We start from the raw sequence: 25,589 nt of genomic DNA on the forward strand, positions 1-25,589 counted from the left end.
ACTTACCCATCTATTTCAGGCAAACCTTCCCTGAACACCCCAGACCACTCCAGGCACTGTTGTCTGCTCTTCTGTGCTCTTCCTGCATATTGATACTGGATTGTTGGTATCTATCTGTGTAATTATCAGGTTGCTATCTGTCTCCCTCTCAGACTATCAGCTTCAGAAAGACAGGAGCATGACTCTTCTGTGCACTATTGTAGCCCCAAAGCCCAGTACCTGGCATGTAAATGTACCAATAGCTATCTGTGCCCTGAATGAATGAATTATTGAGAGGTTAATCTTTGCTAATCGCAAAAATGAATAGGAAGTTCTAAGTAAGGGCCTCAGAAGCAGTGAGGTTAATGTTTCCTCCAGAGAGAATGAATTTACTGCGGGATCCATGAGGGCTAAACCCCTGCCCTCACACATCCTCACCACCCTTTGACTAATGGTCATTGCCTCTTCCTCTCTCCCACCCAGTCACCCTAGGGAGAATCCATATCAGCCTGGCCAAGCAGGGGAGGCCTCACGAAGCCCTGGGAAGCCAGAGGTGAGTCAGAAGGGATGGTAAGGTGAATAGCTCTGAAACTGGAACCCTGGCATAGAGCTGGGGGCAGGAAGGTTCACCAAAGGTAATGGTGCTTGCTTTAAAATTCAAGGGGCCCAAGGGAGCATCATCTTTCAGGAAGGCACCACTAGTTGATAAGAGGCCAAGTGTGCCTCAAGCTCCAGGTACCTGAGGTTGCTGCGCTAGCATGGCCTGTGAAAGATGCCAAGGGTGGACTTTATTTTATAACTCCTCTTCTTATCCCCCTCCCCATGACTGGGCACAACTGTAAGGGCCATAAGAACTTACCCTCTTGGCCTCTACTTTTGCTTATATGAGCAGGGGGAGGTGGAGCGAGACCAGGTGGGCGCCTTGAGGGACCCTCATTTGGCTGAATTGCAGCAACTCAACCTGCCCCAAAGGAATTCCAGCCCCCTTGCTTCCTAGGGACCCTTGGGAATACCTCATAGGCAGCCGAATCCCAAAGGGAAAAATGAAGGTCTCCCCAAACCCAGCCCAGGACAAGGGCCAAGCTGGAAAAAATGACTTGGAGGCCAGTCACCACATTTTTCCCCAGTGAAAGGCTGACTCATTGCAACAGGCCTGGGCTGGCTGGGACTTGAGCCGGTGGCTTGGAACATGCTTGGACAGTGAGCGCCTTGTCTGAAAGGCAGACCGTGAGAAGCCACGGGTCAGGGGAGCCGAGGCCACTGCCCTGAGAAACACCCCTCACACAGCCATGTGAGCCCCAGGGGAAGCAGGGGCCAGGTGGGTGTCCATGCTGCCTCTCACTCAGACTCTGGAGAGCTAGCGTCACCTTGCTGGATAAGGTCTAGAGAGGCTCTAAGCCCCAGGGCAATTAAGCCCTAAGGTCCTGAGACATGAGTATTTTGATCCTTCCTCCTCATACGAAGTGCAAACTGAAAACACAAAGCTTAAAATAAATTTAGAGAAACCCCAATAAGGCCTTGATTTTAATCATAAGATGATCTCCATGTTTTTCTCTGAAATATCAAAAAGAAATTATTTTCCAATTTTGGGGAGATGGAAGGAAGCTGGGGCTGCTTTCCCAGTGTTTTGAGCACACACTAGGTCTACCTAATGGGTAATTCAGCAGTGTGCACAGAGTGGGGAGCTTATCTCTGACCCTCTTCCCTCCTCATGCCTCTGTCCATTTTGACATCCTGGGCTCTTTCAACAAGGACCTTTGAGTCATATGTTGAGTTAAATCCTGTCTGTGCCATCCGCTTGCTGTGTGACCTGGGGTGAGTCACTTAATCTCACTGAGTCTCAATTTCTGTAAATGTAAAAATGGAGATTGCACCAGATAATGTATGCATAGTGCCTAGTACAGTACTTAGCACACAGTCTGATGTGTGTATATATATATATATATCAGATATATATATATATATCAGAGGGATCTCATACACACACACATATATATGTGTGTGTGTATATATGTGTGTGTGTGTGTGTGTGTGTGTGTATGAGATCTCTTTCAGCTTTTTCCTCTACAAAGCATCTTTCAGGAAATAATGTTATGTCAGTTACTTACACTTTAGAGTGAATAAGTTCCTATAAATGTCATTCTTTCCTTTCACTTATTTTTTTATTTTTTTGTTTTTAAATTAAATTACATTTTTATTTTGAGATGGGGCCTCACTCTGTCACCTTGGCTGGAGTGCAGTGGCATGGTCATGGCTCACTGCAGGCTAAGATCCTCCCACCTTAGCCTCCTGAGTAGCTGGGACTACGGGTCCATACCACCATGACTGGCTAATGTTTTAATTTTTATTTGTAGAGACAGAGTTTTTGCTATGTTGCCCAGGCTCCTTTCATTCATTTAATCAACAAATGCTTGAGCACCTACCACATACCTGATTGTAGCTAGATGCTGTATATTCTACGTAAGGATTTCTTTTCATCCTCACAGCAATCTCTACAAGATCACTAATATCCCCATTTGATGGATAAGGAAACAGATTCAGGAAGGTGAAAGAACTTTCCCAAGGTCACACAGCAGAGTCTAGATTCACTTGTTCATTCAGGAAACACTGACTGAATTTCAGCTTTGTTTCAAGCTAGGCACTGGGAGCACTATAGTGAATGAGTTAGAGCCCCCATCCTAGGACCCTCACAGCCTATTGAGTGTCTTTGCACCTTTTTCGAAACTTTTGTCATCTCTCTAATTGTTAAGGCCCTTGTTAAAAGCTCCTATGTGCATGTGAGCAGGGAGAGCTTTCTCTAGATCTTCCATTCACCCTTTGAAGGGAGTTGCCTTCTTCCTAGGGTGTAGGGCTGGCCCCGCCCAGGGCTGAGCTGGCAAAACCAAAAAAGCATCCTGCCTCTCCTTTCCACATCATCCCCTGGGACTGCTGGGTGCAGATGTCCATGACAACCTTGAACTCCATTCTTGTCCCCCACTCCACTTATTTTGTTGCACTTCATGATATATATTACAGAAATACCATGTTCATTGTAAAATTAAAAAAAAAGGAAAATATAGAAAAGCAAAAATTCTTAAAGGAACAATAACCAATAATTCTAAATCCTGCTAAGGTGGTTAAAATTTTATTGTATTGCCTGCCAGACCTTTTTCTTCTGTAACTATAATACGATTACTAAAAAATAATAACAATAACGCTAATTTTAGCTAACCCTGACATGGAGCTTTCTCTGTGCCAGACACTGTTCTAAGCATCTTAGACATTGAAACTCATTTAATCCTCACAGCAACTCAGTAGGCTAATTACTATTGTCCTCATTTTACAGTTGTTCAAAGTGAGGCAGAGAGAACGTTTAGAAGCACACATATTATTCCTTTTTAAAAATGGGATCAGTCTGAACATACTATTTTGTGGCCTACTTTTTCTCCCTTTACAACAAATAAACAATAATCAATTTACTTTCCTAACATAATTTTTCATGACTATTTAGCATTCCAGCATTTGCACATACTGTAAGTTACTCAACCAGTCTCCTTCTCAGCCATTTTTCTGATTTTCTTTTTCTCTCCTTCCCTCTGTCCCCCACTTCCTTCCTCCTTTTTTGTTTTACCTATGAATGGCACAGGGATGTCCAATTTTGTAGCTTAGTCTTTGAAAACCTGATTAATAACTTCTTGGCTGGGCATGGTGGCTCAGGCCTATAATCCCAGCACTTTGGGAGGCTAAGACAAGAGGATTGCTTGAGGTCAGGAGCTTGAGACCAGCCTGGTCAACATAGCAAAACCCTGTCTCTATTTTTTATTTAAAAATTAATTAATTAATTTTAAAAATCGTATTTAGGATAACTCCTAGAAGTGGAATCATTTGGGCTCAAGACATACATGTTCTAAGCTTTCTGACATCTCTTGCAAACTGCCTCCAAGACAGACAACAACGTTGAGTTCTAAAGGAGTATGACCTGTGTCCCACGGAGTGATACCCATCAGAATGACAGATGCTCATGACATTGACCCAGCAATTCTATCTGGGAGTTTACCCCATAAATATTGTTATACACTTGCAAAATGACCTGCATGTAAAATTACTCATTGCAACCCTGCTGGTGACAGCAAAAGATAAAAAATAATCCAGATGTTCATAACAGGGAACTAGTCAAGTAAATTATAGGACATCTATACAATGAGATACTGCACAGTTGTAAAAAAGAATTAAAAGCCTTTCTATGTATTCATGTGGATAGCTCCTCAAGACATACTAAGTGCAGAACAGTGTGAACAGCATGCTATTTTTGTGTGGAAAAAGGGGACAAATGACAGCCCACATCCATATTTATATGCACATGCATAAATAAACTCTATTTTAAAAAATATTATTATTATTTTTTGAGACAGAATCTCACTCTGTCACCCAGGCTGGAGTGCAGTAGCAACGATCATGGCTCACTGCAACCTAGGCTCAAACTATCCTCCCACCTCAGCTTCCTGAGTAGCTGGGGTTACAGGCATGCACCACCACACCCTCATAAGTTTTTAATTGTTCGTGGAGATGGGATCTTGCCATGTTGCCCAGACTGGTCTTGAACTCTTGGGCTCAAGTGATCCTCCCACCTTAGCCTTCCAAAGTGCTGAGAATACAGGTATGAACCAACATGCCTGGCCAATAAACTCTAAAGTAGTTAAAACGGTGCCTACTTGCCTACTTGTGGGTGAGTTTGGTGAAGGCATAGAGACCAGGATGATGGATAGGGACAGGGAACAATTTCTTTTTTCGGATCACTTTTTTTTTTTTTTTTTTCCGAGACGGAGTCTCACTCTCGCCCAGGCTAGAGTGTAATGGTGCGATCTCGGCTCACTGCAACCTCCTCCTCTTGGGTTCAAGTGATTCTCCTGCCTCAGCCTCCTGAGTAGCTGGGACTACAGGCGCCCACCACCATACCTGGCTAATTTTTGTATTTTTAGTAGAGACCGGGTTTCACCATATTGGCCAGGCTGGTCTCAAACTCCTGACCTTGTGATCTGTCCGCCTTGGCCTCCCAAAGTGCTGGGATTACAGGCATGAGCCACCGCACCCGGCCTCTGATCACTTTTTATATTTTTTAATTTTGAAAACAATCTATATTCTTATTTAGAGAACTAGTCTAAATAATTGCCTTTTTACACTGTTAAATATTTTTACGTATGATAATATTATAGTCATTTTTATAACACTTATCTTTTAGAGATATATACTAAATATTTTAGAAATATTTACAAATGAAATTATATGATATCTAGATTTGCTTCAAAATAATACATGAGCAGGGGAAGTGGATGGGTATATATTACAGATGAAACTGACTTGGACATGAATTAATGACTAATGAAGCTGGGAGACTCATAAGTGGAGGGTTCATTATGCTATTCTATCTACTTAAAAGAAAATTTATTGAGGTGAAATCTACATATAATTAACCATTTTAAAGTGAACAAGTCTATGCCATTTATTACATTCACAACGTTGTGCAACCCCCCATGCCTAGTTCCAAAATATTTCTATCACTCCAAAGTAAAATCCCTGTACCCATTTTATTCCCATTTTCTCCCTCCCTCATCCCTTGGCAACCATCAGTCTGTATTCTTTCTCTAAGAATTTATTTATTCTGTATATTTCATATGAGTGGAACCATGTAACATGTGACTTTTTGCCAGGCTTCTTTCACTTAGCATAATGTTTTTGAGATTCATCCATGTTGTAGCATATACCAGTACTTTATTAATTTTCTGCGGCTCTATAATACCTCATTGTATGTATACACCACAATTTGTTTATCCATTTATCTGTTGATTGACATTTAGGTTGTTTCCACCTTTTGACTCTTGTGAACAGTGCTATGAACACATGTGTCCATATATTTGTTTGCGTTCCTGTTTTCAATTCTTTTGGGTATATAACTCTTAGAAATGGCATTGGGTAATATGGTAATTCCATATTTAACTTTTTGAGGAACTGCCGAACTTTTTTCTATAGTAGTTTCATCATTTCACATTCCCACTAGCAATATACAAAAACTTTAGACTTCTCCACATCCTCGACAACCTTTGTTATTTTCCGTTGTTTTGTTATTATTATTAATATCATACCCATCCTAGTGGGTGTGAAGTGGTATCTCATTGTGGTTTTGATTTGCATTTCCCTGCTGACTAATGACATTGAACATATTTTTATGCACTTGTTGGCCATTTGTATATCTTCTTTGGAGAAACATCTATTGTTGTTTCTACTTTTGAATATGTTTTAAATTCTCCACAGTAAAAGAGATATAAAATATTAGATATTTCATTTAAAACTTTAAGAAACAGTTGTTTTTTTTCCATCTGAGAAGAGAGTGGTTTTTCCCTCCTTCCCCTGCTTGAATTCCCCTGAGACCCTTGCATAATTCCCACCCCCACATCCCCATCCATAATTCGGTTTCAAAAAAACATATTTGCTCTTCAAACAAATAAGCACAAGTCTCTTCCCTTTTGCCTCCTCAAAGGTGGGTGTGGGTGTGGGAGAACAGGGCCAGGACTTAGGGTGAGCAGAGGCTAGCTGCCCTACTTCCTTTGGTCCCAGCCTGAGGCTGGCCCCCTACCCAGCAGCCTTGTGACACCCTCATGTCCCACCTCCACATCTTTGCTGAGAATCCCCAGGGAAGGGAGGGCCCCATCTATAGTGGAAGAAACCTTCTGGGCCCAAATCCAGCCACATCACAAGACTGGATGGCCCAGCCGCGAGACGAGCATGTCAGTGGCTTCCATGGCCAATGGGAGAGGCTTCATCCGGCTCATGTTCTACTGTGGTTGTCGGGCCAAACAGATGGCTGGGGATAAACAGGGGGTGGTGCTGGGTGGGGTGTGTGTTGGGGTGGCTTTGAATGGCCTCAGCCTCCCTCTGGATCCTAGGGAAAGAGGCCAGTGAGGTGAAGGCAGTGCTTGAGGAAGGGGCTGTCATTTGTGGCCTTCAAAACTTGTTTGTGATGTCTTTTCAGCAATAAAACTCTCGTTCAAACAAACGATTTCAGTGGTAAGACACGAAAAGGAAGCTGTTCCTGCTGATGAAGGGTGAGAAACCTGGAGCCTTCCCTCCCTCCACGCCACATGGCAGACACCTCAGGGAATGCTGGGTCTCAGGAGAACACGCCGATCCCGTTAACACACAGTCTTCATATGAAACCATGTGGGAATTCAACACATGCTGTCTCCTCTCTAACCTGAGATCCCGGCCCCGTTCCACAAAGTGAGGCAGCCTCTTATATACCCCTCACAAGCCAAGTACTAGGGTGGTGGCCAAAGGGGAGAGACAGGCCAGGGTGTGGGTGAGCCAAAGAAATCTGAGAGGGACAGGAGCTACGGTGGCCTGGTCTCTGAGCCTGCAGAGGCTCCCTTCCAGAGAGAGAGCTTGGAACTCAGTCTCCGCCTCCCTTCTTCTCTCCCTCCCTCCAGCAGAACTGCCCTGCCCCAGGTGGTTCATACCTCGCCAGTCCCCTAGGCCTACACCTTTCCTAACCTTAGGAGAGACATAAGAAAAGGAATCCCTCCCCTTCCTTGCAGAATACTATTTTTTTTTTTTTCTTGAAACAGGGTCTCTGTCTGTCACCTGGCTGGAGTGCAGTGGCGCAATCATGCTCACTGCAACTCTGCCTCCTGGGCTCAAGTGATCCTCCCACCTCAGCCTCCCAAGTAGCTGGGACTACAGGCATGCACCACCACGCCTGGCTAATTTTTGTATTTTTTGTAGAGATGGGATTTCACCGTGTTGCCCAGGCTGGTCTCAAACTCCCAGCCTCAAGTGATCCTCCCACCTAGGCCTCCCACAGTGCTGGGATTACAGGCATGAGCCATCATGCCCGGCCCACAATACTTTGATATAGTTTCTTCAAGCCCAGATTCTGGTTCTTAGCACAGTCAACATACAGGGTGCCCCCCCTACCCCCCCATATTCCGTGATAGTCATGCTGGGTTAGTTTCTCTAACCAGAGGATGGGCCCATTCTTCGCTGTGGGATGGTGTGCGGGGACATTGGTAAGGAACAAATAAAGACTTGGGCAAATAACTTTATTCTGAGTTTGGTTATCTCATCCACAGGCTGAGCATCATAGTACCTATTCCGCAGGGCTAGTTGGAGGATTAAATGAGATAATGTGTATCAAAGCCCAACATCACAGGAGCTCAGCGTAGAAGCAGTTCCATACCAGAAAAAGGGATGGCTTTGTCCCTTAGGTGTTGTGTCACCTCAGATAAGGCATTTCCCCTCTTTGAACTCCAGTTTTCTCATCTGTAAAATGAGCATGTTTAAAATTTTTTTACTTAAAAAAGGGGCATATTAATATCTACCCTTCACAGTTGCTATAAGTAGAGGCAACTCACATGAGGTGGTTAATACCTGGCACAAAGAAAGTACTCAAAACAGGATAGTAATAATTGTAATTATTACTACTTTTACTATTATTAACTTAACTACAAGGGCAGTGTGGTTTTATAGTTAAGCACATAAACTTTGCAGCCAAATTTCCTAGGTTTAAATTACAATTCATCAATGGAGCTGTGTGACTTTGAGCAAATTACTTAACCTCTCTGTGCCTACAGTTCATTAACTGTATACTAATTTACCTACTTCATGGACTTGCTGTGATAATTAAGTTATCGTATGTAGAGCACTTTGCAGAGTGCCTGGCAAATAGTAAATGCCACAAACACATTTGCTGTAATTATTATTAGCACTAAATATCCATATTTGTATTATTATAGTCATTAACAACTCGGCTCTGTGAAACCCTTCTCCTTGGATCCAATTAAAAGACCCACAAACCAACAGATCCACCATCCTACAAAAGGTTTAGCCCCCTCAGAAGCTGTGTGACCTTGGGCTAGTTACCTCTCCTCTCTGAGCCTGCTTTTATTTATCTACAAAATGTGAATTGTAATAGTACCTATAATGATACTTCTAGGTTGTTTGACGTGCATTAGTGAACGATGACCCGTGGGAAGCTTCTAGCTTCTAGTTAATTAAGCCCTGGTCCCCGTGCTCTGCCTAAATCCAGCTCCCTACCCCACCCAGCCCTCCCTCCCCACGCTGACGGGGAGCGCTCGAATTCCCTCCTGCTGGGCGCGATGGAGGGGGGGCGTCCCGCGCCCGCTGCCAGGCCCTATTTCTGGGGGCCGAGCGATCCCGAGGCCTTGCCAAGCTTCCCCGGGGATCAGGTTTCTGCTGACGCGGTGCCAGGCACGTCTGCTTCCAGGAACCGGCAGCCGCTTTTAGCCGCGGGCCGCACATGAAAGGGCTGCAGTCGGAAACGTGACGTTGTGTCAACAGGCGAGGCAGGTCAGCGCTGGGTGAGACCATCCCGGCAGGCCCGGCGGATCACGCCCTGTCTGAAGGCGGCCAGATCCCCAGCCTCCGCTCCCTTGCCTCTTGCCACCTCTCCTTGGCCCCAGAGCCAGCGCTTCGCCCCCTGACACTCACACACCCCGCTTTTTAAACAGAAGTCCTCTTTGTCCGCAGTGGGCATTAGGCGGGGGTGCACGCCCATACCCCGCGCCTCCCTCTGCGCGCACTTGGATGTCGCTAAAACTGGGCTAGAGGAAAGGTTAAGGGCGAACTGGAAGCAAAAAATGAAGTGGAGGGACAGCTGCAACTTTAGGGGCTGTTTGACAGGGGCAGGTTCCCATAGGGGGATTCTGGGTTGACTGTGTGTGGAACCCTCAAATCTTTTTTTTAGTTCAGGTTGCTCCAACCACTTCCTCCTTTCCCCATAGCTACTCCTCCTGCAGTGGCCTAGGAAAAAGAGAGGGTTATGCAAAAAGAGTTTGGTCTTGATTTCAACCCCCCGCTATATCAGCAGGATAAGTTTGATTTGTTGGGTTTTTTCCAAAAAAGTCTAGCTAGAGAGGTCTGGCAACTCATGAGGTGTTTCACAGGCATGAGACCTGGAAGCCCAGGCGTTGAGCTGGGAGAAAGAGTGGCTTACAGAATTTGCCATCTGCCTGCTCTGGGACTTGTGAGAAGGGCTCGGAATTCTTATTTTATCTAGTCAAAAGCAGGCGTGGAGAGGGAGGTGATAGACCACCAGCTATTGATGCCAGGCTTCCAACTCCTGGTCCCGGCTCCTTGCACAACAGCCTGTGGCCTGGGGACAGTTATGTGCATTCCATATGCATCTAGCACAAGCAGAAAATGGTCACTTTCACCTGCTGGCCCATCAGGAGACAGGGAAGGTGACATGTGAAGCAAACAGTCTTCATGGTCAGGTGGAGCCTCTGCCTGGCTGAGAAATCCCTAGGGGCAGCTTCCCTGCTGTGCTCCAGACAACCAGGGGGTTCTGGCAGATTGGGATGCTTTAGGAGCTGGAGCGTGTTGAGTCAGGCGCTGGCCATCAGGAAACATCAGGACACCTCTGAAAGGGAGTATCCCACAGGAATGTTGCAAATAAAGGCAAAGGAGAGAGGCAAAAATACACGACAGGGTCATTTCCCACCTTTCCCATGGAATTTTTTTTTTTTTTTTTTTTTAAATAAGAGCACTTGTCGAAGGAACACCCAATATTCATTCACGCACAAACACACCGGAGAGGAAGTCCAGGAAGGATGTAGAAAATAATTATGGAATGTTGCCTCCAGCAGGAATAAGACAGGATATGGCAAATCCATTAGACCTTGCTAGATTTGAAAAAGCTAGACTGCTTTGGCAAAGAGGTGCTATCCCAGCATCAATTAGTATTGCATAATAATCCAGTAAATCTTTTCTCAATGTGCCTCTCCCTCCAGCAGGCTCCCCAGACACTGCGGCCCACGGTGTCATACCTTGGTTTTCTGTCAAGTTCCAAGGACTACGATGAAAGCAGGCAGGGGAAAATATGCTTTTTACTTAACTCTGGAAAGAAGTAGAGGATGATCATGAACCCCTGGCAAGGGTTAAACAAAAATTAAACCAATATTTACCGGCCAAGTTGACTAAGCTTATTCTGATTGAATACAAAGCACATGAAAAGCTGAATGAAATTACACTGAGATTAACTGGTTTGCTTCAGCCAAGAAAGAAGGACATGGGAGTCAGCCATATCACACCAATTGAGCTATTTAAAAAAATTCAGGAGACCATCTTTCTCTTCCACAGGAAAAGAATTATTTTATTAAGTATTTTAAAACAACTACTTAACATTTACTCATAGATAAAAATATTTACAATTTTACACCTTCAGGAAGGCTCCAAAATATAAACACTGTACCTCTCCCTAGAGAAAAAAAAAATTATTCTTCTCTTCAAAAACAAGAATACATTCATTTTTTCTCACTGTGTGAATCAAGTAATTATACAAATAAACATCTGAAACATTTTCCTTTTTTAATATATTTATATAATATATATTTATAACAGCTTTACAAATAAAGGCAACGACTTAATACCAAAATAAAAACAGGAAAAGAAAAAGTTAAAACACGATCAGCAATCAGGCATAGTGCATTTTGAAAAGCTGCTGCGGAGCTGGCTGGACACATCGGGAAAACAAGTACTCTGGACCAAAAATAAAACTTCTTTGAAGGAGACAGAATCCTTTTTAGCAATAAGGACACTCCATATGCTGTTGGGCAAGAGGAATTAGCCTACAGAAAGGATCTGGCGGTGCCAAGGCTCGGTTAGGCCTTTGAGAAGCTAAGCTTGGTTAAAAGGAGTTTTAGGATGGAATTGAAAACTGTGTCTAGTTCTGCTTGAAGGGAGCAGCTTTTTACTCAGCTTTGTGCACTTTGGGGTGCTCGCTCGGGGTGTCCGCATCTCTCAGACCTTGGTTTGGTTCCCTGAACAGTAAGTACTAATGGTTAGGCCTAGAAACAGGTGCCAGAAGCCCAGGGAACTCCTCCCTCCCTCCGGGGCAGCTCAGCTTGTACCAGGGGCCCATTTTCAGTTCCTTAGTAAGCTAATCACTACGAAAGCCTGAGTAGGGAACTACATTCTCTTTATTCCTCCGAGGCAGGGGTGGGGAGCAGACCTGCGGAAACCTCCCCAAACCACTACCGTGCTATGCCAGTGCCTGCTACCTCACCATGTTAGCAGAAAGCTCGGTCTGACTGCTCTCTCCCCGTCGTCTGGTGAGTCACGTCGACAATAAACGCAAAAGGGTGGGGTCCTAACAGCTGGTTGGAAGCTGAGCCCTGGAAAGCCCTCTTTTGAAAGTACCTTCTGATCAAAGCCACAGACCCAGCTCCCTAACTGAAGAGTGACTCACAGACCAAGACTTTGAAGCTTTTGAAAATCCAGCTGATGTGTATCAAAGGGGGCTATTCTCTGGGTGGGGAAAAGCCCAGACGTCTGCTACAATCCCCCCCAGGTCTCCTGATGTCAAGCAATCCTTCGTGACGTCCCTATGCCAAAAGGAGCTTTAAAGTCCTATACCAACACGCAGGCACACATGTGCACACACACGCACATACATACATACACACACACACACCCCCTGAATCTTCTCTCCATGCCTCAGATTATCTCAGTATACACAATGCAACAATCTTGCAGCATTCACAAAAACTTTTTTGTTGTTTTTTAGGAAGTAGGGAGGAAGGAAAGCAAAGCAGCAGGATCCTCTAGAGAGTTTAGTCTTTGGTTTCTAAGTTTAAAGGAGGGATCGGCTTCAGAGCTTGGAGCAAGACAGAAGAGTCGACGGATGGATGAGCTGGCAAGGGAGAAGGGAGTCTCTGGGGCATGAGCAAGGGAGCCGAGATCTTGTCTGGGTTCATGAAGCTAGAGAGGGCTGCGGCAGAGGCGTTGAGGCCTGGGTATAGCACTGGCACTGAGGTGGGATACCAACACTTCTCCAACATGGGCAGGTAGGCAGTCGCTGAAGGTGGGATCAGGTAGAAGGGCAGGCAGAAAGGAGGCTGGTGTGGGTGTGGGCCCAGGAACGGGGAGCTGATCAGGTCACTGCTAGTGAAATGGCCTTCATCATCTGAAAGCTGCATCCGGTTCTTTTTCGTGGGGGGTTCTTCGGATTCTTGCTTAATTGCACCGATCCTTTCTCCCATGGTGAACCTGCGTCCATGGTCACTTTTGAAGCATGGCTGCTCACTGCGCAAGTCGCCCTTCTCCGATTCTCCTCCATAGCCACTGTCTGTGTCCGTGTCGCTGCCACTCTGCTCCCCACTCGAGTGAGCGAAAGTCCGCTGGATGACTGGCACGCAGTTTTTCCCAGGACCTTCCGAGCCTTTGGCCGGAGAGCTGGGTTTTTCCTTGAAGTCCATCACTTTGGGAGCTGGGTCTGATGACTTCCTGGAGGTACCACCCTGCAGCAGCTCCGAGACCACCCGGTGGAGGTGGGTGACAAGCTGCGAAGACTTCAGGTCCCGAGTGTTCTCGTGCTTGGCCAGATACTGAAGCACCTCCCGGGCACATGTCTGGAAACCTGAGCAGAACATCTCTTGACCTGTTTCGACATTTCTCCCTGACAGCTCACCTGGGGAAAGAAAAATCCGAAGGAAAACGTTTCAGAAGGCCTGTGGTGCACCTGGATACCTATACTCCAAAAAACCAGGTGCTTTAGTTTTTGTTAAAAAAAAAAACGCATTTACTGATTTGTGTTCCTAACTCCAAAAGTAGTATGCTCAGAGAAGAATTACACTGAAAAATATAAATAAGTAAAATAATCCATATACTAACACTCAGATAAAATATGATTTTTAATGGTTGCATAATATCCTATCATGGAAATGGACCATAATTAATAGAGATGAGCTGTTTCCCCTCTTTTGGATTGTATAGGTGGTTTGTGAGTTTTCCATGTAAGCGAGGCAGCAAAAAACATTCTGATGTATTTTTAAACCTAAGAGTCAATGCATACAACATTGCACCGTGGCAAAATGGGCAGAGGCTGGAAAGTTATAAAATGAGGAAAAGAATGAAGAAACAATAATCACCTAAAGTAAACTTATTTTCAATGATTTGTAAAAGTTGCAGTCATGCTGTGACCTTTAATTAGACTATTTCTATGTCTTCTCCACATATTCTATCCATGATCCTCAAGACATTAGGTATGACCATCTTCCTATTTTGAATGAGGAAACTGGCAGAAGCACTTGCTGGGTTTTTGCAATTTTCATCATACAAGCCTTCGAGAGGAAGGCAGAGAAGAATGAAATGAGGGAGGGGGTAGAATAATTCTCCCCAGTCTGTACAGCATTATTTGGAAGAAGTGAGACTAGAAGGTTAGAAGGTGACTCCGATTATCTGGAAGTCAGTAGAAACGAATGATGAAACTTCGGTGGTTTCGCTAGATTGTGCAATTCACCAAGATACCTAGTGGCTATTCAGGGAACCACATGAAATGCAGGAAAAACTCCTGCTGTATCCTGCCAGGATCACACCACACACCAAGTGACAAGGAAGCAAAGAAACAGGAAAACACTGGGGCATACCCACGATTTCTTCTCCAATGAAAGAGGGCTAAGAAGACCAACTGTAAAACACCCACAATGCAAATTATAGGTGCCTTGGCATTTTAAAAGGGAGTAGGGAAATCTCCCAGAACCCAGAGACTCTCAAGCTAAAATGCCACAGGAATATCTTATCATTTCACTAATACGTATTCATGCCAGGTGGCACACTGCATTTCAAATGAAAAGTCTGACCTTTTAGGAAAGATAAAACTGCATCTCCGCCAATGAACGTGCATAAGCAATTTGTTGCAGTAATGTTTATTACATCAGATGTTGAGCCCACAGTCTCTCTATTTGCGCTCAAACTCTTAAAGAGAGGATAGCCAGAATCAACACTCACCAGCTTGTAAACCACTCTGCAGGGCAATGATTTTCTGCTGCTGCTGATCAATTAGGTTTGTTAGTGCTTTCACATGCTTCAAGGTAAGTTCAAGAACCACTGCTTTTTCCAGGTGACCCAAAGTCTGGAAGGAAAAGAGCCTTAGTCAGCGGTGAGGTCAGAGAAGTCCCACCTTTGGGACATTTATTAGCAATGAGAAATGAGAAAAGAAAAAAAAAAAAGTGGAATAGTCTTTCCTGGTTGGCTGTTTTAAGTCTGTAATCATGCTTTTAAAAAGATCGACAGATACACTCATATATATGTGTGTGTATATATATATAATATATATAATTAAAGAATTTTAAAAAACGGGTGCCATCTATCTTTGGAGGCATTTTGGAAGCTGCAACTACCTCAGGAAAATGCTTTGACAGATAAATTTCTCCAGCAGCCTCTGCCGACCTTAACTCAGGGGAATCCAGAGATAACATTTTCCTGCAGTGGTGTCAACTCAGAGAGGGACCTCTATTATGTCTGGCAGCCAAGAGGCTTTCCCTACTTCTTTCCTTACACGCCTTCAGAACTTCCAGCTCATCCAGGCTTTTTTGTTCCTCCCGAAATACTATTTTTTTTTTCCATTTCCCCCAACCAAAGGCTGCGAAGTAGCTGAGGGCTACTGTCAAGAAAGGACAGGCCGTAAAAATCACACACCAAAGCAAGTCCCCTTATTTAACAACAACAAAAAAGGTGGGGGGAGTGGTAGAGGGGAAGGGGTAAATAAAATGTGTGTGTTGCTTGGCGTGTTCCTTTGAGTGAGAAAAACTAGGGAATCCTGAAATCACCAGAAGTTAAACTCCTGAAAAGGAAGGCCAGTTGGTGTTGGAGCCAACTTGGAGAGGTCTAAGTGGTTCTCGCCTCATTTGCATGAGTCAACCAGAAAACGCCAGGACTGTGGAGGAGGACCCCACCACAGAGCCACCCGCCAGCTCTGATCCGCCAGTCTGGTCTGCAGTTCCCCGCGGAACCTGCAGGCGGCGAGTGACCCGCCCGCCCTCTGGGCAAAGGACTGGGTTGGAAAGGGGCCAGCTTCTCACTTACTGTAAGTTTGAGATGTTCGGGTAGGAGATCCTTCAGCTGGGCGATGCACTCGTTAATCCGGTCACGTCTCTTTTTCTCGATGAGCCGGTGCGGCAATTTGTAGGTCTCCTGCAAGACGCACGGGGAGGCGGTGGGCGCTTGGGGAAGGAGATGAGAAGCCTATCCTCCCAGCCCCGCAGCAACAGTCCGGCAGAGGAGCAGAGTAGCACCCAGAACCATCATCTGCCCTTTGTTTTCCAAGTCACTCAGAAGAGGCACCGAGCCCACACCTGCATCCCCTCGCCAACCTCAAAGCGAGAAAACTTTTCTTGGAAACTCAGAGCGCGCGAGGGGCTGAGCGCAGGGTCCCTAGGGGTGCACTTGCTTACCTTGCTGTCCTCGCTCCGCTTTATTCCCCGTCTTGACTTGTACACTTGGTACATGTGGGCAGGGTACATCCTGCAGGAAGAAAGACCAGGAAGGGTCGTGACTGCTTGCGCACGGCTGCAGGCGTTCTGCCGGGCAAGAACCTCCCGGTGCGCCCGGAGCTGCTCCAAGTTGAGAGTGGCGCATAACATGGGGCTGGAGTTGAGGCTTGAAGGGCCAAGGAGTGCCAACTTACCCTGGTAGGTCTCCGTGCTCCAGTCCCGGTGCTTTGGGCAGGCAGGCGGGGGGTGGTTGCGCGCTGGGGATCCGCTCCATGGCGCGGCGAGCCGGGGCCACTGCGCGCTCCTGTCTGCACTAGCGGAGCTTCTGGATGACGACTGTCCTGTAGCGGGCTTCGGGGGTCTCTCCGCAGATGTTCCTCTGAGTCTGAGCTCTTTGAAATCCCCTGGGCTGCTGGAATCTTCGGCTTTGAGATGCAGTTTCAGTTGGGGGCGTGCATGGCCCGGTGTCCCCGCGGCCTCTGGCTCCGACTCAGCGCACAGACTGGCGGTGTGTGCTCCCTGCGCGGTCTGCGCCGTGCGAGCCAAGTGAATGAGAAGTGGGGCGGGCGGGGAGGCGGGAGGGAGCGGGTGAGGGGGGGCGGTTAGGGCGGAGTGGGGGGGTGGGGGGGGGGCAAGCCGAGGAGTAATGGAGAGGCTGCAGGCTGGGTTAAATGGGAGCGAGTGGGTGGGTTGGAGCTACGTGTTCTACCCTGTGACTCCAGGCACGTCTGGCCACTGCCGGGGAGGGAAGGAGCGACCTGCCCGCCCTCCCCCGGCTTCATCACATGAGTCTCACGTGTTGGACAACGCTCCGGTGGCTGCTAGGGAGCCCCCACCCCCAGCCCCGGCCCCCAGGTGTCTGCGGCTGCGGCCGCCTTTCCCCGAAGAGGGGGTGGCAGCGCGACCTGGGTCCTGCCCAGTTGGGTGGGGGGCGCGGAAGCTGGAAGGGACGGGGGTGCTGGGGGAGGGGGAGAAGTTGGTAACGTGGGCGAACCTGCCCCAGGGAAATGAAGTAAGTTCCCGTCTCCTGGGAGGGAACGGGGGAGGACGGATCCGCCCGCGTCTGACTCAAGCCGGGAGAGGAATATCCCCTTGCTAGCTCCAGCCCAGCCCTCTTCCTCCTCCCCCGCCCGGCCCGCTTGGAGGAACCGGCGCGCAGCGGAGGGAGTCGCCTGGCCCCCCAGCCTTCCCCAGAGGCTGGGGTTTCTTTCCGTCCTGGCTTCCCTGCCCCCACTGCTCACCCTCGCGTCCAGGAATTGCCCGCCTTGGGGAGGGACCGAGGGGCGGGGCGGATGTCACCCCATGGGAAGCGGGCCGACGGCCAAGCGCAGGGGCAGCTGAGGCTGCTGCCGAGCACGCCGCGCGCACCTGACCGTGGAGGGTGTGAGCTGAGGGCCCCTCGCTCCCAGGAGCTCCGCTCCTGGGCACAACCTGCGGGAGGGCGGGCACCCGGTTGGGCAGCCCCCTAGGTGCCCCAGTGTCACCTCCTTCCTCCCGGCCAGTCAAGCACAGAAAGATACCGGGCGCGGTGCCCGGCGTTCCCTCCCTCCTCTGCCCCCTCCGGAGCAGAGGCGCCCGGGTCGCCTCCCCTCCGGCTGCAGCGTTACACAACCGCGGCGGCGGCGCCTGCCCTGCAGCAGCGCAGGGCGTGACGCTTCACGTGGCCGGGCTCAGGTCGTAGCACCGCGGACCGCGAGCCTCTCTGCGTTGACCCAGGGACTGAGACCCCGGGGACGTGGTGTGCCAGCCCAGATCGGCCCTCCCCCTGCCTGTTGGGAAGTTCGGCGGCGCTGTTTGCAGTCTGCACCCAGGGCAGGAGGGATGAGAGAGACAAGAAAAAAACCGCCTGTTACAGTGAAATCTTAGCAATCATGCAGTCGACACATATTTCTTGAGACCCCTACTCTGTACTAGGCGCTGTGCTTGTTGATGAATCCGACACGGATCCTGCCCTTGAACTTACAGAACCTCTAGGAAGAAGATAAATTGAGCAATAAAGGAAAGGCAGCCCTGGGAAAATTGTATCGAGGCCACTGGCTAACAGAGGGAAAAGAAAATGAGAACTTGTGTTGCTTTGTGTTTTGTTTTTAATTTAATTGTAACCAAGATGCCTAGGTAGAGAAGCGAGGGAGAAGCTAACCCAAAACCCCAAGCCCAGGGCGGAAAGACCTCCTCCAGCGGCCCCAGATCTCTGCAATCTCACTTAGGCTGCCGGAGGGCCCCACCCACCTCCCCCGGAAAAGTCCGGGCTCTGTGACCTTCTCACTCAGCCGGGAGCAGGGAAAACAGCTGAAACTCCAATCCCGCGGTGTGAGCAGCGCTGATACAGTCAGAGGAGGGAGCCAGTGGAAACTCATGACTAAAATAAGGCCTGGCTGGGGATTTCACTGACCTCTGCGCTCCCCTGCCCTGCAAGTTCGGGGAGTTGAGAGATGACTGTAAGCCTTTCCCACTGCGCTTCGGGTCAGTCACCCCACTGCTGAGTGACCTGGCTGTGGGAAGGATTGAAAAAAAATGGGGTCACTGATGAGACTGGGTGAAGAGTAGCCTCGGATGCAGTTAGGGGGTCAGTCTTAACTGGCAGTGTCCTTGACGACCTAGAAAACTGGTATTCACAAGTTGACCAAACTGGGAGTGTATTTCCTTCAGGTCGCCTTGGAGAGCTCCCACTTCCTGTTTATATTTCACAAGCGTCAAACTCATTAGCAAGTGTGAGAAATGCCTCCTTTTCTAACTGCTAACTGGCATGACCTCACTTCGGGGCTCAGAGATTCCTCCCTGCCAGAATGTACTTTTGCTGGCCAAAGGCGGGGACCGGAGTCCGCCCTGGAAACGTGCTTTCAATCTTGGGCGATCTGCTTCATTGTGTGACTTTAATAAGGATGAAGAGTTGTCATGACTGCGTCAAAACCACGGTTCCACCAGGAAATAAGCACTGCGAGAGGACAGGACACAAACCCCCTTCCGCTGACACCCCCCACCCGATGGCAGGAGTGAGTCCAAACCTTGCAGCTTCCATGGCTCATGGCTCATGACAATATCATTCTTAAAATTCTTTGAGTTTATCAATACATTTTGCCCTTACCTGCCCTACAACTGTAAATAACAAAATGTATGCATTTCCTACTTTTTATTTGTTCCGAATGTATTCTCAAGCTTCAAGAACTGTTCCCATCCTACCAGACTTCCACCGTATCAGGATTAAAAAAAAATCTGTTATTCTCTCCATAGCTTATGGCTTTTAAAAAATAATAATTTGAACAAACAATTCCTACGTGGCATAGATCTTTCCATCCTGGAGAATGTTACTATTTCAGTCTGTCATCTTTTGCAGATATTAAAAACCTTTCGTATGTCAATTTCTTTGCTCCTCACCACCACCTTTTAGGCAGGTACTAGTATTAGCTCGATTCATTTACACATATTTATTGTTATTCAATGCCAGACACTGAAATAGGCCCTAGGGATGTATAACATATTCTGTTTGGAAAATTGAGGCTCAAGGATGCTAAATAACCTGTCCCAGGTTATATAGTCTGGGATTCAGTCTCAGACAAGCCCCCAGGTTTGTTGGACTCCAAAGCTTGTGCTCTTAATCACTATACTTATGGTTGCCTGGTAGGGTTGTTTGGGTTGTGCACCGCTCAACTCCAGGGGGAGCTATTCACATTGCAGTCTGTGTGAGAGCACCCTCTGGAGTTGTGCAATGTGGCACTGAGCAGCTGCACTGGGTAATCCTGCCATTTTGTAGCCATCCCTGCTGTTTTGTCTCTTCTAAGTGGGGAGAGAACATAATTTTGTACAAGAGAAAGATGGGATCTTTCTCTTCTTTCCTATTGGGACTCAGCATCTTGGTGGCCTTACACTGTGTGCTGAATGAGTCTATACTGTTACTATCTATAGTAACTCCCGGGCCCTTCCTGTGCAAGAATTTAGAGCCCCAAGCTCCCCTATACATCCCCACAACTTGCTTGCTCAGATATCACTTTTTACCTGCTTATGAAGCCTCCAAAATTTTTCTCAGCTCACAGTAAGAAATACATTTTACATCATGTCTCAATACCCACACGTATGTCTTTACACACATCTTAAGTATATTTAAGCATAGGGCAGCCAAAGCTTGGTTGGGCTATAGCAATAAGTGACTGCTACCCTCTCTCCTATACTCCTGAGTAATCATTGCTCTCTTAAAAAAGAAAAAAAAAATTGAGCCACTTAGAAAGAAGTCAATCAGGCCGAGTGTGGTGGCTCATGCCTGTAATCCCAGCACTTTGGGAGGCCAAGGCGGGCGGATCATCTGAGGTCAGGAGTTCGAGCCCAGTCTGGCCAACATGGTAAAACCCCAGCTTTACTAAAAATACCAAAAATTAGACAGACATAGTGGCGGGCACCTGTAATCCCAGCTACTCAGGAGGCTGAGACAGGAGAATTGCTTGAACCCAGGAGGCGGAGGTTGTAGTGAGTGAGCCAAGATCACGCCATTGCACTCCACCTCGGGCAACAAGAGCAAAACTCCGTCTCAGGAAAAAAAAAAAAAGTCAATCCAATGCATTTCAGACAAAAATTTCACAGAACAATATTTCACTCTTATTATATACATTCTGATATTTTCTGGTTTAGTCTCATCTGTTTTATTAAAAGTATTCAGGTCATGACTTACTAAGTTGATCTCACCACTCACCAATGGATCATGACCTGAAATTTAAAAACTTGCCTGCGGGGCACAGTGGCTCACACCTGTAATCCTAGCACTTTGGGAGGCCAAATCAGATGGATCATGAGGTCAGGAGTTCAAGACCAGCCTAGCAAATATGGTAAAACCCCATCTCTACTAAAAAATTAAAAAATTAGCTGGGCGTGGTGGTGCACGCCTGTAGCCCAGCTACTCGGGAGGCTGAGGCAGGAGAATCGCTTGAACCAAGGAGGCAGAGATTGCATTGAGCCGAGATCATGCCACTGTACTCCAGCCTGGGCGACAGGGTGAGGCTCCGTCTCAAAATAAATAAAAAATAAAAACTTGCCTTGCTCTGGAGATAGTGTTGTATTTTTGGCTTGGCCCCACCAGAAAGAGATCAGTGGCGTCTGCACACTTGAAGATCTTCCAAATAACTTATAAAAATGTTAAATAAAATTGCTGATCCTGGTTGGACTTAATGGTATAGAGGTCTCCATTCAGGAAAACATCTGTTAATTCCTACCTTTGTTCCCTATCTATAATCACCCTTCTCATTTTCTGCTCTTTTAAAAAATAATGGCATTTAATTCTTTAATTGAGAGGTACACATAAAATACAGATCTTAAATGTTTGGTGCATGATTTTTGGTAAATGTACACCTATGTAGCCACTGCCCCACACAAGATACAGAACATTTTTATCACCCCAGAAAGTTTCTTTATATCATTTTCCAATCAATCCCCAACCCCCACAATTACTGTCTGATTTCTATCACTATAGATTAACTTTGTCCATTATTGAGATTCATATAAATGAATGTACTCTTCAAAGTTTCTGTCAGTATAGTTTTGAGATCCTACCATATTATCACATGTATTAGAATTTTGTTCTTTTTTTATTGCTGAGTGTATTTCATCATACACATATAGCACAGTTTATCTAGTTCCCTGTTAATGGATATTCAGGTTGCTTCCAGTTTGGGGCTGTTATGAATGAAGCTGCTATCAACATTCATGTACAAGTTCTTTTGTGAACGTATGTTCTCATTTATGTTGGATAAATATTAGGAGTGGAATTCTTGGGTCACAGATTAAATATATGTGAACTTTATTATAAATTGCCAAACAGATCTCCAGAGAGGTGTTACCATTTTACAATACCACCAACAATGTATGAGAATTCCAGCTGCTCCACATCCTCACTAACATTTAGGGTAGACAGATTTTTAAATTTTAGCCTTTCTAATGGGTATGAAATAATATTTTATTGTCATTTTAATTTGCATTTCCCTGATAATTAAGGAAGTTGAGCACTTTTTCATATGCTTATTGGCCATTGGCATATCTTATTTTCTGAAGTATTTGTCCACATCTTTTGCTTAGTTTTTAAATTGGATTACTTACCTTTATAATTGTTGTATATAGAAATACAATCCAATTTTCTATATTGACCTTGTATCCTGCAACTTTGCCATTATATTGTTGACTTTTAGGAGTTCCTTATATATTCTAATTACAAGTGCTTTGTCAGAAACATGATTTTATTAATGATGTCGTTTATGAGTAGAATTTTTAGTTTTGGTAGAGTCCAATTTATCAGTATTTTCTTTTACAGCTTGTGTGTGGGTCTTTATCAAAAAATTTTGCATGACTCAAGTCAGAAAGATACTATATTTTTCTCTAGAAACTTTATAGATAAGATTTTTGTACTTAGGTCTGTGATCTGTCTCAAAATAATTTTTTGTTTATGGAGTGAAAGAAGAGTCAAGATTCAGTTTTATGTTCCAGCAATACTTAACAAGACTTTCCCTTCCCAATCGGATTTACTTCACCACTTTGTTGAAAATCAATCAACCATATACGTGTGGTTTTATTTATATACTTTCTATTTTGTTTCATTGGTCTGTTTGTCTAGATTTCACCAATACCACACTATCTTGATTACTGGAGCTTTACAGAAATCTTGAAATTGGATGGTGTAAATCTTCCAACTTTGTTCTTTTTAAAGATTGTTTTGGCACAGTGGCTCACGCCTGTAATGCCAGCTCTTTGGGAGGCTGAGGTGGGCAGATCACATGAGATGAGGAGTTTGAGAACAGCCTAGCCAACATAGTAAAACCCTGTCTCTGCTAAAAATACAAAAATTAGTCCGTCACGGCGGTGGGTACCTGTAATCCTAGCTACTCAGGAGGTTGAGGCAGGAGAATCACTTGAACTCAGGAGGCGGAGGCTGCAGTCAGCCAAGATCACACCACTGCACTCCAGCCTGAGCGAGATCATCTAAAAAAAAAAGATTGTTTTGACTATTTTAGGTTCTTTGCATTACCATATAAATTTTAGATTGAGCTTTTTTCTTTCTTCAAAGAAGCTTGCTAGAATTTCTATGGGAATTGCATCATATCTATAGATCAGCTTAGGAAAAATGAACATTTAAACAATATTATGCCTTCTTATCTATGAATATGGTATAGCTTTCCATTTTTTTATGTCTTCATTTCTTTCAGCAATATTTGTAGTTTTCTATGGAGAGGTCTTACACATCTTTTGTTAGATCTGTTCCTAGCTATTTGATTTTTTTGAATATGTCTGTAAATTTTAAAACATTTCCCAATTGTTTATTGAGTGTATATAGAAATGCAGTCAATTTTTGTATCTACAACCTTGCTAAATTCATTTATTAGTTTGAGTAGTATTTTTGGTAGGGTTCTTCACATATGCAAACATGTTGTTTGTGAACAATGACAGCTTTACTTCTTTTCTGATCTTTTAAATTTCTTTTTTGCCTTAATACTTTATCAGGATAATGCTGGTCTTATAAAACAAGTTGAGAAATATTACTTCTTTTCTGAAAGAGCTTGTGTAGGATTGGTAATATTTCTTCCTTAAATGGAGAAGCCACCTGAGCCTGAAGTTTTCTTTGGGGGAAAGATTTTTACTATGAATATAATTTTATTAACAGATATTAGGCTATTTAGTTTTTAATTTCTTCTTTCATTAGTTTTGTTCATTTGTGTTTTTTAAGAAATTTGTCTATTTCACTTAAATTTGCCAATATATTGGTATAAAGTTTTATCAGTTTCAATGTTTATAGTCAGTAGTGATAAACCCCTTTTCACTCCTTTTAAAAATTTTTGTTAATGTATGTATTTTTCTTGATTATCTTGCTAAGGGGCCTATCAATTTTATTAAACTTTACAAAGATCTAAATTTTGATATTATTGGTTTTCTCTATTGTTTGTTCATCTTATATTTCATTAATTTTCTCTTTTTTTCCTTTTTTTCACTTATTTTGGATTTAATTTGCTCTACTTTTTCTGGTTTCTTGTGATGCAAGGTAATGTGATTTTAAACGTTTATTCTTGTTACTTACTTTTATTTTTTATTTTTTATTATACTTTAAGTTCTAGGGTACATGTGCACAACGTGCAGGTTTGTTACATATATACATGCGCCAAGTTGGTGTGCTACTCCCATTAACTTGTCATTTACATTAGGTATTTCTCCTAATACTATCCCTCCCCAATCCCCCCACCCCACAATAGGCCCCAGTGTGTGATGTTCCCCTTCCTGTGTCCATGTGTTCTCATTGTTCAATTCCCACCTATGAGTGAGAACATGCAGTGTTTGTTTTTTTGTCCTTGCGATAGTTTGCTGAGAATGATGGTTTCCAGCTTCATCCATGTCCCTACAAAGGACATGAACTCATCATTTTTTATGGCTGCATAGTATTCCATGGTGTATATGTGCCACATTTTCTTAATCCAGTCTATCATTGTTGGACATTTGGGTTGGTTCCAAGTCTTTGCTATTGTGAATAGTGCCTCAGTAAACATATGTGTGCATGTGTCTTTATAGCAGCATGATTTATAATCCTTTGGGTGTATACCCAGTAATGGGATGGCTGGGTCAAATGGTATTTCTAGTTCCAGATTCCTGAGGAATCACCACACCAGCTTCCACAATAGTTGAACTAGTTTACAGTCCCACCAACAGTGTAAAAGTGTTCCTATTTCTCCACATCCTCTCCAGCACCTGTTGTTTCCTGACTTTTTAATGATCGCCATTCTAACTGGTGTGAGATGGTATCTCATTGTGGTTTTGATTTGCATATCTCTGATGGCCAGTGATGATGAGCATTTTTTCATGTGCTTTTTGGCTGCATAAATGTCTTCTTTTGAGAAGTGTCTGTTCTATCCTACACCCACTTTTTGATGGGGTTGTTTGTTTTTTTCTTGTAAATTTGTTGGAGTTCATTGTAGATTCTGGATATTAGCCCTTTGTCAGATGAGTAGGTTGCAAAAATTTTCTCCCATTCTGTAGGTTGCCTATTCACTCTGATGGTAGTTTCTTTTGCTGTGCAGAAGCTCTTTAGTTTAATTAGATCCCATTTGTCAATTTTGGCTTTTGTTGCAATTGCTTTTGGTGTTTTAGACATGAAGTCCTTGCCCATGCCTATGTCCTGAATGGTATTGCCTAGGTTTTCTTCTAGGGTTTTTATGGTTTTAGGTCTAACATGTAAGTTTTTAATCCATCTTGAATTAATTTTTGTATAAGGTGTAAGGAAGGGATTCAGTTTCAGCTTTCTACATATGGCTAGCCAGTCTTCCCAGCACCGTTTATTAAATAGGGAATCCTTTCCCCATTTCTTGTTTTTCTCAGGTTTGTCAAAGATCA

The 25,589-nt window shown here is 45.0% G+C and overlaps 1 protein-coding gene and 1 long non-coding RNA gene across 3 annotated transcripts in view; one reads left to right on the forward strand and one right to left on the reverse strand.

Moving 5' to 3' along the window:
* Positions 1-11,217: 11,217 nt before the first annotated feature.
* Positions 11,218-16,770, reverse strand: BHLHE40 (basic helix-loop-helix family member e40; the record flags this gene model as incomplete). The annotated part of the gene is given in 5 exon segments (NM_001132250.1): positions 11,218-13,438; positions 14,758-14,881; positions 15,835-15,942; positions 16,203-16,272; positions 16,436-16,770. Coding segments are annotated over 5 exon segments (1,239 nt in total). The 5' UTR covers positions 16,516-16,770.
* The window catches only part of LOC100938449 (uncharacterized), an 84,634-nt gene continuing 75,311 nt past the window's right edge, over positions 16,267-25,589 (forward strand). For both annotated transcript variants that reach the window (XR_010139174.1, XR_010139175.1), the window contains exon 1: positions 16,267-16,439. This is a non-coding gene — a long non-coding RNA (uncharacterized LOC100938449). The remainder of the gene's footprint in view (positions 16,440-25,589) is intronic.

Source organism: Pongo abelii, chromosome 2, assembly GCF_028885655.2.
Source record: "Pongo abelii isolate AG06213 chromosome 2, NHGRI_mPonAbe1-v2.0_pri, whole genome shotgun sequence".
Classification (NCBI taxonomy): Eukaryota; Metazoa; Chordata; class Mammalia; order Primates; family Hominidae; genus Pongo; species Pongo abelii.